General features: G+C 43.3%; 1 protein-coding gene across 4 annotated transcripts in view; it reads right to left on the bottom strand.

The window, feature by feature from the left end:
* Positions 1-885: 885 nt before the first annotated feature.
* Positions 886-20,794, bottom strand: part of LOC141912574 (transcription elongation factor SPT5-like) — a 33,333-nt gene continuing 13,424 nt past the window's right edge. For all 4 annotated transcript variants that reach the window (XM_074803860.1, XM_074803861.1, XM_074803862.1 and 1 more), the window contains 12 exons: positions 20,612-20,709; positions 20,446-20,515; positions 20,060-20,185; positions 19,798-19,923; positions 18,424-18,604; positions 17,855-17,960; positions 17,376-17,609; positions 16,922-17,121; positions 16,689-16,838; positions 9,254-9,366; positions 8,596-8,691; positions 886-1,920 (listed from right to left, as the gene is read on the bottom strand). In XM_074803860.1, the coding sequence (XP_074659961.1) occupies positions 1,777-1,920; positions 8,596-8,691; positions 9,254-9,366; positions 16,689-16,838; positions 16,922-17,121; positions 17,376-17,609; positions 17,855-17,960; positions 18,424-18,604; positions 19,798-19,923; positions 20,060-20,185; positions 20,446-20,515; positions 20,612-20,709 (1,644 nt within the window). In that variant the 3' untranslated portion in view covers positions 886-1,776. The remainder of the gene's footprint in view (positions 1,921-8,595; positions 8,692-9,253; positions 9,367-16,688; positions 16,839-16,921; positions 17,122-17,375; positions 17,610-17,854; positions 17,961-18,423; positions 18,605-19,797; positions 19,924-20,059; positions 20,186-20,445; positions 20,516-20,611; positions 20,710-20,794) is intronic.

The following is a 20,794-nucleotide window of genomic DNA, read 5'->3' as shown; positions in this document are numbered from 1 at the left end:
GTAGTAACGGACTCGGTCTAGTGTGGCAGGGTTTCGTACCGCGCGGCAATAGGCGTTTTTACGATACGAGCATCAGATTTTTGCGATCGATCGGAGAAACGCATTTACGAGCACCGATTTTTGCGACCGATTTCACGATCGGCGTTTTTACGAACACGATTTCCGATCGATTTTTGCGATCGACCAACTCGCTCGGCGAGCAATTTGATTTCCAAGATGGCGGCTACGGGTAGTTCAAAAGATACACAATTTTTCTCAACGTCGCCAGATTTATGTCATTTGAAAAGCCAAAACTATCGTCATTTTTACGAACGACCGATTCGATCGCACGATCGGAGCAAATTGTTCACAAAATCGATCGCAAAAATCGGATGCTCGTAAAAACGCCTATTTTCGATGCCACCGAGCATGCCGCGGCCACGACATTTTCTGCCAGTTAAGTCTAAAACAATAAATGGCCGTGGTACGCGAGGTTTTTCTGTCAGGGAAACGATTCTTGGCAGGTTTTTTTATTCGTAGTTTATGCGAATTGATAGATAAATCGTTAATTCTACAAATCATACATAATTCATAGAAAATACGTACTACCAAAAATTCATAAAGACTATGAATTTTTGGTATTACATATAATCTGTATAATGTCTTAATTCGTTGAAAAGACTTCGGTCCCAAGAGATACAAATTAAGCGAGGTTGACTGTACTTGGCATCTTCAGTACATGAGGTGATTAGAATCATTAATGAAAGGATGGTTCAAACGTTGTACCCCTTGAACTTTAGGTTGGTCTTTCCATGGGCATTATCCCATTGCTTTAGAAATAAAGGTAAATCCAGTAGAAACGTGAACTTACTATTTTATAGGTTTTTTTATTAATAATATTGAATCATTTATGATGTAGCGCTTCTCTTCACTATCTATACAAATACACATGATTGACACTGTTCTGTTATACACACTGACTTTAAGATCGATTGCTACCAATTCTTAATCTGACAACTCGAGAATTTCTAACAAGCCTTTTTCTCATGTACTAAGAACTGAGATAATGCAGAGGAAATTCTTTCGGATTTTCTGAAGCTCTTCAGTTGAAATATGACTTTTTTGAAATTTTTAACTCACTCAGATAAATGGAACCGACTCGTTATCATAATCTATTATCTACTATACATATACACAAATGCAATAATTACGGAAACAAATATTACCATTTTTACAAAATATCAAAAAATACCTTGCCAAAGAAGCCAAAATGGTTTGGTTAAAAATGACAGAGCCAACAGAGCAATTAATGGACCTTAGAGGCTACATGTGCAGAGCAAAACCATTAACGATGTCTATTGTTTTCCACAGGTTTTATCAGTAGCAAGGCAAAATGTTTCGCAGTAACATCTCATTCACATCTACCATTCACCAAATGGATGACCCTAGGCTTAGTAACACCTTTCATTCATGTTCATACCAAACATATGAAATTGGCAACAGGTGACACCTCTGAAAATGGTTTTTTATACAGTCAAACTATGTTAAGTTGACATTGCATAAGTCGTCACATTATTCAAGTTGTCACCATTTTTCAGTCCCTATTTGTGGTTTCCTAGTTCAATATCCAATGTATGACAACATGAGTGGGTTTGACTGTACAATAAGCCAGATGTAGTGAATGAGCCGTTTAAAAATTCTTACAAAGTTAAACCGCAATAAGCGTGACTTACAAATCAACTATTGTAAATAGCGGACATGGCAATCAATGCAGGAAAGTTTTCATATTTGTATCCATCACTTTTCGTTCGGCACTTTGCAAAGATTCTTCAAGTTCAGCAATTTCAAATTGCCCTGATCGGTTTTCACGACACCCTCAGCTCCATCTATGCTCAACAGATTACCAGTAGATTCACGTTCTTCGCCGAACAAAACTTTCACCTGCGAAAGAAAACCAGACGTTTGTAATAAGATGAATTCATATCGAGTGAAATATTGTGAATATACTTATCATCTAGAATCATGAATTACAAAATAAGAAGTGCTAAAATATTAAAATTTTTGGAACTAACATTTGTGTTTCCGAGTAGTACTTACCCTTTCCTATTGCTTTTGCCAATATTTTCTAAATTTGGATTGATCACCAATGGTTATTCTATACGAACCGTCCCTGCGGTATTGCATTTAGCCACTGGCAAAATTCCCCATCTTTATGCGCCATAACAGACCCAAAAATGCAGCTATGCTGGGCATGTGGGCTGGATTACCATCATAGGAAAGGGCAAGTACTACTCGGAAATACAAATTTTTGTTCCAAAAATTGTAACATTTCCGTCGAGTACTGTACCCTTTCCAATGGTTTTTGCTTGACTAGCCTAGCACAAGGATGGTGGGAAAGGTAGATAGAAAAACAACGGCTCAAAAGCAAGGTAAGAGGGAAAAAAGAGAGCACTTACCCAAGCACGGAATGGAGCACTGTAGCACAAGGAAGACCGGTTGGCCACAGTGAGTCCGTCCAGCTCAGGGCCCCCTCCGAATTTTGCAAAATGAATACTTGCGAACATGAGCTCAAACTATGTACATGGATACACCCCCGTGATCCTGATAATGCAAGCATTAAAATTCCACGCCAAAGAGTCCGATCCAAAATAAAGGACACCTTACGCAATAGCAACAGGACCGAGCGATGCTAATGAGCCTAGCTGGCCTGAGAAATCCCGTAAATAAAAGGACATGAATGTCGATGGAGAATTCCAAAAGGCGGCCTGACAGACTTCTTCCAACGGAGCACCTGAAAAGGCTGCACAGGAAGTAGCCATAGACCTCACTTGATGAGAAACAACTCCCTCCGAGGAAAGATTCTTCAATAAAATGTCCTTGATCAGTGAAGAGACCCATCGGGCCTCAGTGTTCCGAGAAATATCACCCTCCAGGTGATCCAGCAGCGGAATAAATAACCGCACCTACAAACCCCTTCGTGGAGCAGAGTGATCTAAATAGAAACACAAAGCCTGTTCAGGACATAATGTCCTGTCCGGAATATTCACTTCAACTCGATATTTTAGGGCTTCAATTCCCCATTGACGACTGACTGAGCCTGGCCGTTCGTTCTTTGCTAAAAACTCCAAAGCAGGCCACAGCGAAACAAATTCCTTTGCTATTGGCCCGAAAACAATATGACCTTGTCGAACTGAAAGTGCATGAATTACAGAATGATGGGCCGAGCAAGTCAAGAACAGCAAGAATACAGTCTTTTTGACAAATTCGCAAATGACCCTGCCGAAAGAGGTTCAAATGGAGCCTCCATTTACTTCTACAAAACTACTGACAGATCCCATGGTGAAACTATTCTTGGTACCCGAGGCTGGGAAACAGAAAACCCTGCAACAAGCTGGGATATCCGATGATCAGCTGTTATGTTTGGCCGACCAGAAGAACGCAATGTATGGGAAATCGTGGAGCGGAACCTGCAGACCTTTTACGACAAATACATGGAGTAAAAAAACTGCCAATTAAGCTACAGAGGGTGAGCATGGATCAATTTCCCCTGTAGCACACCAATCTGCAAAATGACCCCATTTGGCATCGTAAATGGTACTTGTCGATGGCCGCTTAGATCATGCGATAAAGATGCAGCCTGTTCTGAGAAGCCTGAAGCTGACAAGGATTGCTGGACAATGGCCAGGCTGGCAGATTTAACCACTGCCTGGTCAGATGATGCCAAAAGTTTCCCTGAGACAGAAGCAATGGGAAATTCAGAAGAATCCTGGGGTTGTCACACAGTAGGTTGAGAAGTGGTAGGAACCATTTCTGAGCCAGCCAACATGGTGATACCAGAACTATGTTGCAATAGACTGATCTATCTAGTTGATCCAGCAAGTGCGGGAGGACTGGTGGGGGCGGAAACGCATACGCATGCATCCCCAACCAGTCGAGAGAGAAGGCATCTACCCCGACGCTTCCACGTCCAGAAACAGGGAAACAAACAGTGAACACCTCCGATTGAACTGGGTGGCAAGCAGATCCTGCCAGCAGCGGATTGCCGAACATGTCTTGAACCCGATTGGCTACTTCTTGGTGGAGAACATTCTGTCGCAATAACCTGACCTCGACGAGAAAGAGCATCGGCCATCACGTTCCTTTTCCCTGCTAAATGTGCTACAGTCAGGGAAACGCCCTATGCCTGGCACCAAAGAAGAATTTTGGCTGACAGATCTGTGAGGGTTTCTGAGTGAGTGCCCCCTTGATTCTGAAGGTTAGCCCTCACTGTTGAATTGTCCGTGGCTAACCAAATGTGGGTGGCCCTCCACTCTACTGTAAAAGAACTTCAGGGCCTTCCACAAGGCCAGCAGTACTAGGAAATGTATGTGGTTGGTGGCGCTGTAGCAAGATCACCTGCCGGCTTTCTTCAGATGCGCCCCACCCTTGGTGACTGGCATGCGTGAATACACGAACTGGAGACACCCCGCGACGAAGATTCGTTTTTGTCGCCCACCAATGAAGATCTGGACTTAGATTGGTTCGAGGTATGGGAATCAAGGTCTTCCAGTTGCCCTTCAACTGAGACCAGAGGACCTCCCAATATTGTTGCAAGCGCCTGCTTCTGAGGCGGCCAAAGTGCACCACCAGACCCATGGAGCTGATTGAGCCTAGAAGCTGAGACCAGTAACGAGCTGTTCTCGGCGTTGTGGAAACTCCCGCTACAGCTTCTTGAAGTTTGGCTACTTGAGCCATGCACGGAAAGACTTTGCTGATTCAAAGATTGAAGTCGATGCCGAGATAAGTGAACTGTTGGGCCGGCGTCAACTGAGATTTTTCCGTTTACGCAGAACCTTAGCTGATGGACTAAGTCAAAGACTGAGTACATTGCCTTCCGACATTCTTCAGAGTTGCCACTTATGTGAAGCTAAAAATCCGGAAAATAAGTCGGGGGTCTGGGGGCCCTCCCCTAAAATATTTTTTGAAATTAGAACGCCAGGAGATGCGTTCGGGCGCAATACGCGTTATAGGCCTCACTTTCATTAACGCCTATAGATCTTTTTTTCAAATAGCGATTGGTTCCGTCAAATACACCTCATACATAAACCAGAGAGCCAAAAAACAAACGAAGCGTCAATTGATTTCGATCGTCGCGTCATCTTGGTTTAATGGTGTACTGCAGGGTTGTTGCCACTACGTTTTGATGTTTAGGGTCGAATCCCGAATTGATTTTATTTTTTTCGCGATGTTTTCTTTTGTGATTATTTGACTTCTCCCGATAATCCGGAAATGAAATTGGATTTTTTTTAAATCCGGAATTCCGGAGAAATCCGGAGAAGTGGCAACTGATTCTTTAGCCGAGTTCGCGACTATTAACCAGTCGTCGAGGTAAACGAACAGTCGAAGACTCCTGGACTGAAGTACCTTCTGAACCGAATTGACCAATTTGGTGAAAACCCATGGGGCCGTAATGAGGCCAAAAGGAAGAGACCTGAACTGGAACTGACAACCTTTCAACTATATGAAAATAAGCATTTTTCAGATCCAATGAAGCTGCCCATTGACCCTGACTGAGCCCTTGAATCACGTCCCTGAGTTTGGTCATCCAGAACCTTGGAATGTCTCGGTGCCGATTGAGGGATGACAGATCTATCACCGTCCGTTGACCCCCCGTGCCGATTGAGGGATGACAGATCTATCACCGTCCGTTGACCCCCTGTGGCCCTTGGTACCATGAATATTCGAGAAACCAGCCAGATGTTTTGCAAACTGGTTCTATCGCTCCCTTCTCGGCCAATTCCTTGAGAGCGGGAGAACTTAAGGCCTCCTGACCTGGTTTTGGTCGCATGTCGGGAGGTGACCTCGTCAGGCGCGGAAACGGAGACAGTAGCACGTGAGACGACCCGGGAGGACCAACTGTCTCCGAAAAGGTCGGACCAGTGGGTGGCTGTTGCAGACAACCTCCCACTGGTCCCGGGAATTCATTTCGCGTTTTTCTGAAAGGAAGAACCCCTTTTCGGAGACTTCCCCTTGCCCCGATACGAATTGGACTGTTATGACTGGACGAGGCTTGAGCGATTGTTGGAGCTGTGCGTTAGTTCTCCAACCGGCATCTGTAGACGCCTGAGAAAGCGCCGAAGTAAGAGTTGGTCCTGTTTGAGCCAGTGCCAAACAATGCGCCGATGGCGCCGGACCAGAACACTTTTTCCATGGAGTTCGGGCGGTGGACTTGGTCTGGATCTCCTGAATCTTCCTCAGCTCAGCAGAAACAGGAGCCCACTAACCGGAGAAGAGACGCAAAGATGTCCCCAATGGAGCTCTCAGCAATGAATTGGACACCATATCTGGTAGACAAGCTTTGGAACTGGAGTCCATAACTGACTGACGGGAGACAAACATAAGATTAGCCTGACCCTGAACCGAGGCTGTGAAATGACATGTGAAACAGATCAAGCCAAAGATTGGATAATCTGGTCCATTCCTTTTAGTTTTAGGGCAACTGACTCTGGGTCGGAGCCCGCATGTTCCTGCGGAGCCCGAGAGTTTTGCGAAGCTCACCCGTCAACACCTTAAGAGCAATATCCTGAAATGAACCAACCCCGGTAAGATTGTCCAGGATTGACGTCATGGCCACCAAACCGGACTTGGGCAAACAAATACCCGACTGTGCTGAACCAGTATCCGGGCTGATTAAAGTATAATCAGCATCCAGGCAGCGACATTCACCCCATAATTGCATATCTAATCGAGCCCATTTTCTTGAAACCGCTGACTATTCGCGTATAACATTAAGATCAGAGTCCGGCGGGCGATAAGCTTCCATTGACTCACCGAACAAAGGAGCTGCTGTGGGTTTAGCGCGAGTTGCCCTGTGTTAGACAAAAAACTAACTAATCATTGCTCTAAATGGCAAGTCAGATAAAACCGAACGGGACGGACATACGTTGCGAGACAGGGAAGACCCTGTTGTATAGGGCAACCCAAAATTGCTTGCGGCAGGAACGACACCAGAAGGAATTGCCGCTTCTGGGACCAGATCCTCATTAAAATCATATCCTACCCCAGCATCCAGGAATTCAGAGTCAGAATTCTGAATAACTGAGTGGGCTGGCGAACTTCTAACTGGACAATCAGGAATAGGCTTACCTGTTGTAGAAGTTGTAGTAACGACTTGTTGCGAAGACGATAACAAATTTAAAATTTTCTGGAAATCCTTCAGAGTCAGGAATTTTCCCCTATCCCGATGATCACGAAGACTTCGGTGACGGTCCCTCGAACGGGATCGAGACCTGCTAAATGTATTGCCTTCTTCGCTAACCAATGTCCATGAACGATGAGGCAACTGATGGCGAAACTTTCTGCAATAACAATCGTAATCCCTCTCGCGATCTATCCATGATCTACTAGACCTTGCACGTTTACTTCGATCACGGCGTCTGGACCTGGGATACCGACTGGACCGGTGGCGGGTGGCTTGTGCCAGTATCTTGACTACGATGGCGTGCGCTCGGTCCAGAACCAAGTGTCTGAACCGGCCGAACCGGTGATCTGCTAGTGACTGGTGATTGACCCGCGACCGGTGCCGGAGAACTAATGATCCTCCCCAGTGAACGGAGTTGGGAAGCCAACCGTGCAAGTATAGCCAGCGTCCGCTGCGCTTAACGATTTGAAATAGAATAAGAGATGTCGGTGGGCACGTTGGCCGAAACCAACGGATCTCTACTATTAACGTGACAACAATCTTTGAGTTTCCGAGAATTATCGACCCAAATCCAAAGGTTCTTGTACCAACCCTCACAAATCTTGCAAGGATTAACCCTGGAGCAAATTTGCCCCGATTTACGCCTACATGACTCACACAAAATGTGGTTGTCCCAGGCTACGTATAAATGACCACATCCCTCCCCGCCACGATGCTAACCTTAAGGAGGGGCGGCATTATTCATTCAATTAATCAATCAATACTAAATTCAATTCAATTCAATTAGCTTATTTCGATAAAAGGAAACAAGGGATAGCCTTTCACGGACTCACCGGAACGAAAGTGAAAACTCCCAAAACTTCCTAATCCCTTGTAAATTTTGGCGAAAAATCAAAAACGTGTTCTGAATGCATGAACGCCGAGAAAAAAGTTGAAAAAAGAAAAAAAGGGCCGGGTCGTATAGAAAAACCATTGGCAATCAATCCTAATTTAGAAAATATTGGCAAAAACCTTAGGAAAGGGTACAGTACTCGAAGGAAATATGTGTTATTGTCCACAATCTATGTATGCTTATATGGGTTAATGTACTAACATAGCCTGGAACCAGACACCATTGTTGTGGAACATTTACTTTTTGAAAGTGTCGTTTTGAAATGTCCACAATACATGGTCAGGTATGCAGGTAGTTAGTATCACTAACAGTTAGACTGTAGACTCTTTATACTTGGCATCTTCAGTATGTGAGGCGATTAGAACCATCGATGAAAGGATGGTTCAAACATTGGACACAATGAACTGTAGGTTTGTCTTTCCATGAGCGCTTTCCCGATGCTTTAACAGTGAAGTTTGGACGATCAATATATGCAAAGTTGATAGAGCATCTGGTGGTGAGGAGGCTTCACATTGCTAGGCCTCCTGGTATCTGTATAACATACCTTATCTCCAGCTCTCGGTCGAACAGGTTCAAGATGCTCTGAAGCCACATTGACAACCCGTGACTCCTCAGCTAGATATAATGAACACATGCCACCCTGTGAAATAAATATACCACAGTAAATATGAAGTTACAATTGGGAGCAGCAACACCAGTTATCCCGCCAGATGGCGTGACAAGCACTCAGTCTTACGTAGTCAAAATTGGTTCATTTTCAATCAACTTATACTGTATTTTTAGACTCCCAAATCCATATGTTATCACATGAACCAGCAAATATGCTTTAAATGCATTTTTTACCCTGCAATTGGTATAATTTTCATTAATGATTAAATTGTTCAAGAGAAAAGTCCATTCAACTTTAACTGAAATGTAGAAGAAATTGAATGTGGAAGACAGAGTAACTACTAGCGACACCTTGTGGATCCTCATTTGCCATAAGTGGATTACTCAATTGCCACAGTAACGTTGGCAGCTCGCCATTGAGTGATGTCAATGTACATTATAAGAGAATTATGTTTGAGGGGAAAATAAAATTTGTTCAAGTGGGCTAAAAATGTTTGAAATTATCATAGTGCTAGATTTTACTATGCTAGATTTTATTCATCAAGCAATGTCAGGATTAATGGAAATTTACGGAGGAAGGTGGGGGGTCTTACGTTGACGCTCCTGATGACACCCTGCTGGAAGATGAGTTTCGGTTCATCGTGGGTTTCTCTTATTTTCACCAGAATATCAGTTGTCTGCCATTCACCACCGCTGTGTTCCATACCTTAAAAATGGATGAAAGCATTTCAGAGATAACAACTGACATCTATGTATAGTAGATTCTGTTTGCCGCAGACCCTTGTAAATAAATTTCAAACTTAAGAAACGATGGGACATCATCATATGGTTGCCAGTATTCTTTTACGAGCAATACAATAATCCGAAGCAATCAGCGCTGTGGCAAGTAGATTGCGATTACACGAAAGCAATCATAATTTTCCGGAGTAAAATTTGTATGTTTTGTAAAATTTGTTCTGAGGGATACTTACATGGGGCACATTTTAAGAAGTTACCTTAGTTTTGGAAATATACCGCTTAACATTTTTTGGAATACCTGGTACCGTACGGTGGCGATGCCACGAGCCACACAACTCAATTTCTTCCGAAACTCAGTGCCTAGTGGGGAAGGGGGCGGGAATATCCTGTGCCCCACGTAGGTATCCGTCAGAAATACAAATTTTACTCCAGAAAATTATATTTCCTTCAGGATATGTTACATGGGGCATTTACATTTTAGAAGGATTAGCCAAGCACCAGGCGGCAGGTAAGGCTCCCACAAAATGTGTGCAGGCTAAAACTACAAATAAAACGGTTTCCAAAAAGAATTAATTGCCCATGGGCAATGTGTAGTATACCTTGAAAGCTAGAGGTTGTTTGGGCATTCATTGCTTGAAAAATCTTTTTAATTTGTGACTTCAAAGTTCTAGAAGTTTATATTGTATTTCATATTTCTCATATGAGACCAAAGATAAACACTTGTTTGGTCTACGTCCAAAACTTCAGAGGGTACAGGAAGGCGCGGCAGGGAAACCATTTTATATTTTCAAAAAAATTTGTTCACAATATGAAAAAATATTCAAATAAAATTCATATGATGTCACATATCAGAGGGTGGCTGAATATTGAGTTGGTTCAACTCCAGAATAGGTCAATATAGTTCCATCATGGAGGGTTTCCTTAAATGGGGTGTGTGGTTCGGTTTCAAATTGCCGTCAAAAACCTGATAGTCGACCAGATTTCACGTCGACAATCGGCAATCAGAAACCTGATTGCCGATTGTCGACCTGTTTTCAAGTCAATCTTATTGCCAATTGTCGAATATAGAAATGGTCGACTATCAGGTTTCTGATTGCCAATTGTCGAATTTAGAAATGGTCGACTATCAGGTTTCTGATTGGCGATTGCTGATTGTCGAATGTTGACCCGAGAAATGGTTGACCATCAGGGTTCTGATTGCCGATTGTCGACTTCTGAAAATTACTTCACGTGCCTCCTTCTATCGATCTGCGCATATTAATACTTTTCTCAGTGAAAATGTTGGACCCACAGATCTACTTTTGCCTGATCTGGAGTTGAGCCATTGAGTTTTGGGAACGAAACCACTTCCAATATATGGCCGCTGAAGCTAAAACACCGGGGCGTAGTATTAGATCATTTTAAATCCTGGAATTTACCACTACAATATTCAGACCTCGACCTATACCTAGTAATTCCCCAAAGTTTTTCTCAAATATTTCATGGGTGATTTTTCAATTTTCCCAAATTGAAATGAACATATATCGTCATACTACAGTCAACATTTAAGTGGAGATGGGTTGATTAAGGTGATTTTTGAGAGAAATCACTGAAGAAAGTTTTTCCCAATTTCCCTGTTCTGTGTCCCGAAACATCCTTCAAACAAGGAGCATATCGGCTTATATAGCATCGCTGTGTGATTTGAAGAAATAGAAGCTGCATACCTAGGGGTGCCCTCATGTGGCAAAATCCCAAAAGGGATGGGTACTTTGTAGGTATTGGTCCATAGAACTTTCATACCAAATTTGGACTGGATCTGATTAAAACTGTAGTACTTAATTATTTGTAGTACTTCAAATTACTGTAGACTTACAGTAATTTGAAGAAATAGAAACTCCATCTCAAGGGGCACCCCCTGGTGAATGAATCCAAAAAATGGCTCTGAAACTTCATAGGCCTAGGTCCATAGAACATTCATACCAAATTTGGAATTGGTCTGACTAAAACTGTAGGACGAGTAGCAATTTGAAGAAAAAGAAACTCCACCCCAGGGGCGGCCCTGGGGGACGAATAAAAAAAATGGCTCTATAACTTTATAGGCGTTGGTCAATAGAACATTCATACTAAATTTGGAATTGATCTAATTAAAACTGTAGGACTAATGTCTATTTATTAATTGATGAGACCTGTTTTTCTTGGATATTTTGCTTACTTTTTGGGGTACATACCTCATTTATGTCTTAACAGAATGCCAAAAATCGCGGACAACAACTGAATATCCGATATATTTCCAGTTCTGTACCAATTAGATGGATTGGCAAAAAGACTCCTTAAGTCCAGTTGAATGAGAGAGAAAATCCTCCATTTTGTCAAATTTCTTGGATTTGAACATTGTTACCATGCCTACGCCACCCTGATTTAGTTGTTGAGACCCCACAAGAAAAATAACTTCATTTCGTAGGCATGGTGACAATGTAAAAATTCAAGAAATTTCACAAAATGGAGGATTTTCTCTCTCATTCAACGTGGAAATACGGGAACCAGTAGTCAAGTCCTGGATACCAGTCGCCCTGAAAGTATGGCCGATAGCGGACTGGTAAGCCTTAATGGTTACCACCGGCTGCCTCTTAACCTCAAAAAGAAAGAGGAAAAAATCAGCAAGAGTGGCTACAGGGGGAGAGCATGGATCAATCCTTCGTTGACTACACCAATCACCCTAGAGCTTCCACTTGGAGTCATAAATCCCGCCTGTACTAGGGCGCTTGGATGTACCGATAAACGAGGAAGCTACGACTGAAAACCCTGCACTCACCAGGCGTCGCTCGACAATGGCCAGGCGTGAAAGTTGACCATTTTTAGTGCCTGATGCCTCCGGAAACCCCTCTGAGACAGGAGGGATGGAAATTGCGGCAAGCACCTGGGATTGTCGCACAGAAGGTCGAGAAGACGGAACCAAGCCTGAGCTGGCCAGCAACACGCAATTAGAACTATCAGAGAGGAGAACGCCAGCTCTATCTGGCCGAGGACTGCTGACAAGACTTGAATCGGGGGTGGGTTAAAATGGCCGCATCCTGATGGGAAAGGGCATCGGCAACAACATTCCTATTGTCCGCCAGGTGTCAACAGAAAGGTGAATTCCTCGGGCCTGACACCAGATGAAAATCTCCACCGTGAGTGCAATAAGCTTAACCGATCTGGTGCCTCCTTGGTTCTGAAGGTAGGCCCTGACCATCTGGTTGTCGGTGGATGGCTAACCACCCATGTCTGCCTATCAAACTCCTGTGAAAGAACCCCAGGGCTTTGCGGACTGCCAACAGGTCCAGCACCAAGTCTATGGACACCTGACATTCATCCCGAGTTGCCCATGCTTAACCAGTCTTCCAGATATACAAAAATCTTCACCCCTTGTTTAAAGATATTGTTGGACTGGTTTGACCAGCTTGTTGAACACCCAGCTTAACGCCGAGCTTAGACTAAAAGGAAGGGCCGAGAACTGGTACTGGCAACCCTTTAACTTGACCCGGAGGTAGCGACGTGATTTGGGATGAATCGGCACCTGAAAGTATGCGTCCTTCAAATCGATCCACGCCGCCATTGATCGAGTTTCAGCCGGGAGAGGACTTGTCTTGGACCAGCAGGAGTGTGACCTTCTGTTACAACTCTTCGATTGAGGGGGTGATTGTGCCTTCTGAACTCTCTTGGGTCTCATCAGGTGAGGCTTCGCTTCGAATTGGAGGCGAAAACGAGATTACCCTTGTGGCCGATCTGTCTGCAAACACATCGGCCGCAGTTTGAAAACAACGGCCCTTCAATTTTGAACATCAATTATGGGATTCACAAGGGCTTGGCAGAGGACTTACCCCTACCTTACCCCTTAACAATCTGCCTCTCCCTTCGTTGCTTGCCCAAAACGAGCATCCAGGAAGAAAGCCACTAAATATTTGGACGGATATATGAAAGCTGTGGGTACTGGAGTGTGTAATGGGTAGTGTAGTGTGATCTGTGCGCATTTGTGGCCAGCACACAGATCACATTGTTCATTGGGGTTTAGTCCAGGACTCGCGAGATTTTCAACAACACGGAAGTAACGTGTAATAAATGATGACTTGAATTGCATGACTACCTACCACCCCTCATTATTGTTGGAAAACTAAACGTTCCGCACTGACTAAAAATTAGTAATAATAATTAATAACATTTTAGAAATGGCCAGAATTTTAACTTAGGCTCTATCTCATTTTTATTTTACAATTGCGATTGGTATAATTTTTTTTTAAACGGCCGTTAGGGCTTCATGTTTCGTCTGCAATTCACTGCAAATAGTTACGCAACTACGCCCATTATAGTGTTTTTGGCAGCTGTACACTCAATCGGCACCGTTCGTGACTAGCCTCACTGCGGAATTATCATTAATTAACATCGCCATATCACATCATCAACTTATATTGTGCCTTAAAACCCTAACAGCCGAAATAATTGAAATGCACACACGATTTCTATCATTGAAAATTGAGAGTGGCCGTGTTTGTGTTCTGCTGCTTCGCGTAAATCCCGCGGAGTGGCGCCACCGCGTGGAGTGGGGCTGATACGTCCAGAAAACGACGAATACTGGCTCGGAGGGGCCGCTGGAGACGCCACTGAATTGGCAGTCTGCCCAGGCTGCTCCCTTGGGATCTTAAAGGGTCAGTGAAACTTAGCCTGTGACTCGTTGATTTTTTAAAATTCTGCTGCCACTGGGGCACACCAACCGGAAACAAGAAAGAAACTTTCCATAATGGGTTACAGTATTGACATTGAACTTGAAAAGTGAATGGAACTGTATTGATGCGGTACATGTTTAATGTACCGCATTACATAGGCCTTGGAATAATCATTTGACAAATGATTACTCCAAGCATAGCCGAAGTAAATCGGCCATGTAGCATGTAGCCATGGGGTACAAGCTTCACATCCATGATTCAACACAAGTGTTTTGAAGCTGTTCACACAGACAGAACCTTGAGGCCAACTGCTAGCTGTACCCTGAGGGCCTTTAGCTAGTCTAACGATTGACCAAAGGCTACCCCTGCCTAAGGAGGTTGAATGTTAAGGACAGGCGCAACTGATAGTGAGGAGAAAATCGATTTAACGTCTGCGTCAACCGAGCCACGCAAATGTTCAGTTGACCTGGAAGTATTATATCAGGATGTTCTAAAACCGGGGACTGGTGGCTCAGAAAGAAAGTAAAACTTTCCCTGCTTGAGACCTGATTCCGGCAGGGGATAGGCAAACCCAGTCGACCGACCCTGACCCCACTAATGCCTATTGATCCATGCCCACTTGGCCGTCACTGCGGAGGACTCGCGAAGAGCATGAAAGTCCCCTCCGTAGGCAGCATACGAGGCCATACACTCTGCCTGATCTGCAGACTTATGAGGCTTAGGAACAGTGGCGCCAAGCTTGCGGAGAACCTCTTGAATGAGACAACGAAAGGGCCTATCCGCCGTCGCCACACTGTCATAGGTCGTGGCGATTGAGCGCGTAGGACTGGGCGGTCGGTCAAACGCAACCGGAGGATGGGAAGTGGTCACTCCGGACGGGACCCGAGGCGATGACTCCCTCGAGCCTGAACGCGCGCTGTGGGCTGCCTCCAAGGAATACTCGTCAACATCCTTGGGGTCAGGGACCGTAAGGAACATACTCGCGACTAGAGTTCTCCGACTCAGATGAAAGCGGCCAAGGTGCTCCAGGTCAGGCTGAGGTGACGCTTAAACAACTCCAACCGACTCCATATTTCCGCCTAAAAGGCCTTGAAATCCTCAACGGTAACAAAATCAGATGAGGAGGTAGCCGGCTCAGGAGATAAAAGAACACCTTTGAAGGCTCCGGTAATAGCGTTGAGGACGCTCCCGGCTCCTACTGGAAGATGAGGAGCTTGACCGGGAACGTGCCTGTCTTCGCCAGTAATGGTTATACATTTTTCTGGTGGATGAGGTCATGCCCAAAGGGCGAAGGGGACGGTCTCTTGCGCCTCTCTCCAGATGAGTGACGCACCGGTGAGCTCACTTGCGGTGTAAAAAGAGGCCCTGGCTTTCGTTTGACGGATGGAAGTCCTGATCCGGCTGAGTGAGTTGACCCAATCCCTGGTCCAGCAGATTTGCGTCTGATCAAAATCCTGATACCGAATGGGTCGAGGCTTTTCATCGGTACAGCAACGGACCCCGGGCCCGGATGTGAACGGGTAGCCGGGGCAAAGCTCGCATGGTTGTCTCGGATGACGCCTTGTTTAGGCCCGTCCGAGACCCAGTGGTTGGTTCCAGCCGGGTTGGGACTGGCTTTCTTACGGACAGAACCATAGCGCAATCTGGAAATGGTTCGGGCTGAGGTTTAATGGGCTCTTGGGCCACTGTCGCAACAAGAGTGATGGGGGCCTTTTTCAGGACTTGTTGCGGTAGTGCCGCACAGAACTTACCAACGAGGGCTCCTGTAAGGGAACGCTGCACCCTACCAGAGGTCATACCGCCCCAGTAGGGGAGGAGGTGCCAGACATTTCATGCACCCGTGAATGGGCTTTTTTATCTCTAGGACTAGAGTCTGGCATAAATCAAGTCAATTACAATGGCTGAAACAAGAGCGAAAAATTAAACAAACTCAGAAACAATTAATCTAATAATTAATTCCTTAATTAATCATTTTAGGATAACAGATTGTCGGCGGACCCAGACTGCTCGCTAAGCGAGAAGTCACTGAACAAATCAATCTACCGTGGAAAAGAAACACGTGTGGATGGAGACAGTTGCCCTGACCGCAAGATAACGATCTAATTTATTGCAAGTCTGTTTGGTAAAACCGGAATTGGAACGGACTCACTGAAGAAGTGTAGGTGCTAGCTCAGTCCTGCACCAACAGATCTTGAACAAGCTCAAACACGAACACGAAATAATATCTAAGCGGCAGCTCCCAATAGAAAAAACACACCAAAAATGGTGGTGCTAAGGAAGAAATTGAGTCACTTGGCTCGTGACAGTGACACCGTAACGGTACCGGGTATTCCAAAAAATGTTTAGCGGTAGAGTTCCCTAAGGTAACTTCTAAGATGTGCCCCACGTAATATATCCTGAAGGAAATATTCTAAGGCGATAGAAATATTAATGCTTTCTTCAATGGCAAACATGAACCCACGAAAAATTCATTCCTAGAGGGGTTATATCATCAAATATTCAAATTACCACACCAGTCTAAAATGCATACTAAAAATTCATTCAAATCAAATCGAATGATTGAGGATTGAGCAACGACTTGTCGGTTTCTAGTCAGATTTAGGATACTCACCAGCGCCCGGAGTTTGGGGAGTGAAAGGAGCACCCGGGGTCATCGGACTATAACCCATTGGTGAAGGGGAGGAGTAACCGCCTGGCGATGGTGTTGCCTGGTATCCACTTGGACTAGGTGTACCATAACCACTCCCTGGACTTGGCGTATCTGAAGATTATATAGATATAAAATTAGAACATGAACTAATGAAGATTTTCTGCACCAAGCATCTTTCTGAATTTTTTACTTACGTTGATATCCTCCGGGAGAAGGGGATGGCTGATAGGGTGAATAAGCCGTTCCAGGTGTCTGTGGTGAGTAAGGTCGACCGGATGGACTTGGTGTATCTGGCTGATAGCCTGGTGTGTGTGGATTTGGTGTAGCTCCACCGTAATCCATCGGAGAGGGTGACGGTGATGGTTCATCATAGTTGTAATTGAAATCATCCACTCTACAATTAGACAGTAAAATAACAGTTAAAACCTACTGAAGATCAGATACTGGTAGCTTCTGTGAAATTATTAACTTCAGTTAAATCCAGAAATTGAGCACAACTGAATTCTGGAATATTGTCAGGTGTGAAATTACCTTACCCTTATCCAAACCCTAAACCTTAACCCTGCTTTTAACAGCTCTTTCCCAATAACTGATCCCCTTGATTAAGCACTTAAAAAATGTCATTCTAAATAATCTATAGTAGCTTACCGTGAAGGTGTATTCGGGTTTGCTGGATCCCAAACGCTCTGTCCAGGTGTTCGACTACCACTTCCGGGTTCGTGTGAAGGTGTCTGACTGCCGTAGTGCGGAGTTCGGCTTCCATCGTGAAGGGGAGTCGCTGAACCATACATCGGTGTACGCGATCCATACACAGGTGTCTGACCGCCATATACAGGTGTACGTCCACCCCACGTAGATGACGGACGGCCAGCTTTTGAACCACTACAAAGCAAATTTGATATTCTGATTAAAACTAATAATCCATCAAGAAAATGACCAAAGCTTTGGATAAATAGAATGTACTAAAAGGGTTAAAATCCCCCTCCCCGAATCATGAACTTGTATTCGATGAAATATATTCTATGTAGCTATAGCCCATCTAGTTTTCTGCACACCAGCCCAAAATTTAACCCTCTCCCTCTAGGTGTGGACACATATATAAACAGCCCCTAGAAAAAAGTACATACGTGAGAACAGCTAATCGATTTTTATCAACGTTGATCGTTTTACAACTGGTGTGTAATTCTACTCGGGCCATAGAATCGGTAGCATCTTTCACAATACCGATATAACCTGTATATAGAGCAAATACAAGAATAGAATTTCAAATATTGAATGTGATGAATGCCGGTGATGGATTATGCCTAGTGAATCACAGACTTAGTTGATTCAGACTTCCAAATGAACACAGATATCATGTATACGGTCAAAATGAGGGGTATATAATAATGCAACCCAGATCATTGCAATACAATGCTTCATAAAACTAGGCATCGTATTCATTTCATAGACAATAAAATATACAACTCCTCTTGCTTAATTTCATGATGAATTTAAAGATGAGTTGTAAGTGATAACATTTTCTAGTCCCCTGTGTTGCACTGTTGTGACTTATGTCCAAAAATGACTGGGGGTAAAAGATAAGGTGAGCTATAAAACCAAAATTAGCTTCAATGAGTGTTGAATTAAAGCTTTAACTGAACAACTGTTCACTAGCAAGTCATTGTTTAAATAATGAAGGAAGGTTGTAACGTACCTTTGAATGGGCCTTGAACAATTCTTACAGTTTGATTGATGATCTCTAAATCGCGTCGATTCGGACCACCTCTTCCACGACCAGCCCCGAATCCAGCACCACCTCCACCACCCGGGTGAGCTGGACTCGAAATACGCGGTGACATCGGTGTAAATCCACTACCACCACTTGGTGTACCTTGCTGTAAATCAAGAATTAGATGAGAGCAATGAACAACTCAATAACGTATACACCGGTGGTGGTGGTGGCATATGCCAATCAATTTTCATTTATGAGAATCTACCTCCAGAGATATCACAACAAATGAATAAACCATTTTCAACGGATAGAGTCAACAAAGTTTACTGACAAATATACCGGTACGTCAATATATCATGCATTATCAGCAGTCACAATGCGACATATATGTATATTCAAAAATTCATAAAGACTAGTCCCCATGAATTTGTGGTATTGTAAAACAGAATTAATTATTGCATAACAAGGGACCATCACAGTAGTGGACCACACAGATTGATTACAGACCGTCTACGCCAGTTTAGTTTTACAAAGCTACGAAAACAGAACATGGATATATGCCTGGAATTTGCAGACACTATCTGTCTTGAATTTCTCATTAGTATGAACATCTAATTACTAGGGTTTTGGTTTAATTGAAAAATTTAAAATTCACTACAAGATATACATGTACAGGTATATATTCGATATCAGAGTATTTCATTCAGAGACTGATATTTGAGTTTTTAACACGTTCGCTGCCGCCGACGAGATAAATTGTCATGGTGGTTGTACCTTCGTAGTTTGCTGACGAGTTATATCGTCATCGATTCATCGATTATATCATCATTTCATAGCGTTATGAACCACCTGGCAGAGGCAAGAAACCAGCTAAGAATTGTCTGGCAGTATGGAGAGACTAAATATAGGGGTAACTCAAGTCTGGTGCACACTTGAAATTTCTTAAATAAAAATCTTCAGAAAGCAAAGAATTTTAGCTTCTTTTCTGGTCAATATTTATAGAGAATATAACGACTAAAATCATTCTATATAATTTTTACAATGAAACTTTTATTCTTTTAGATTTCTATTTGATTTTTCACACTTTTCACTGGCAATGGGGACACGTAAAAATAGAAAATCTCTTCTCCATTGCCAGTGACGAGTTATCTAGTCATTGGTTTTTTCACTAAAATAAATCAGTGTATTGGTTTATCGATATACAAATAGTGCTGGCAGCATATAAATTGTATAATGTCAAAAATTAGCGTCGGCAATGTCGACCGGACCTTAACCGCTAGGTGGCAGCGAACATGTTAAAGAAGTAAAAAGTAATATGAAATGACATTCCGTGTACTTCAAATACACAACACATACCTTTGAGCCACCAGCCAGGGAAACATGTCGAGTCTTACAAACAAACACTCCACCATTTTCAGTCATCATACGGGAATGTAAGAAAGCGAAATGCCTGTAAAGATGTTTAATCTCACCTTGCCTGGCCTATAAAACAAACAATAACAAAATTCATCCTCGGAATAAATCAATTATCTTAAATAAACTCAAAACAAAGCATGGGTGACTTTCAAATGACCCTCATTACAACACAACTTGCAGGTCTAGACTACAAATAGCTTACACAGTGTGGCCCATCTTCAACTTTAACTACATCTTTCACTTGTATGTTATTATTTTCAGCATCTAAAGCTACGGCATTCCTTGTGTCTCTCTTCTTTGAGACTGCGTTGTGTTTGACTGTTTGAACCTGCATGAATAACCCAAATATGTTAACCAGGTACAAAAATATCATTTCTTGATTTAAGTTTAAATTTATTTTTTAAATGGCCAGGGAATCATTAGTCAGTCAAGGTTATTTCCTGATAAAATGAAGAGGAAAACCCTTGATCAAGAAACTGCTGCCACCAGAATTCTCGACCAGAATCCATGAACACAGCGAAGAAATACTTATGGCTTGAAACCAGTCGGCCAGTAAGTGGAGTAAATACATTGAACAAAATTACTCACTTTGCCGTGCATGTCCAGCACTTGAAAGTTTTCACGTTCGAGTCGAACAATTACACCAACTGTCTGTGGACTGTAATGAGAAAGAGATATCAATTCATCACGTCTGCTGCATATTGAGATTTGTTAAATCTTGCGGCTATAGGAAATACCATATACATGTACTCACTCAAGCTGTACGAGATCTCCGAACTGGAATTGCCCCATTGTATCAACACCGGTCGCCATTTCTGAACACAATTGTAAATCTCTCGGTAAGACTTTCATCTGTAGAGGAGGATAAAAGTCTTAGAAAAAACAATAATATCTTAAATCTATTATATCTCTAATTTGAAGCGATGATAATACGTAC

Source organism: Tubulanus polymorphus, chromosome 11, assembly GCF_964204645.1.
Source record: "Tubulanus polymorphus chromosome 11, tnTubPoly1.2, whole genome shotgun sequence".
NCBI classification, from domain to species: Eukaryota; Metazoa; Nemertea; class Palaeonemertea; order Tubulaniformes; family Tubulanidae; genus Tubulanus; species Tubulanus polymorphus.
The sequence above is the reverse complement of the archived record's forward strand: the minus strand, read 5'-3'. Positions and strand labels throughout refer to the sequence as shown.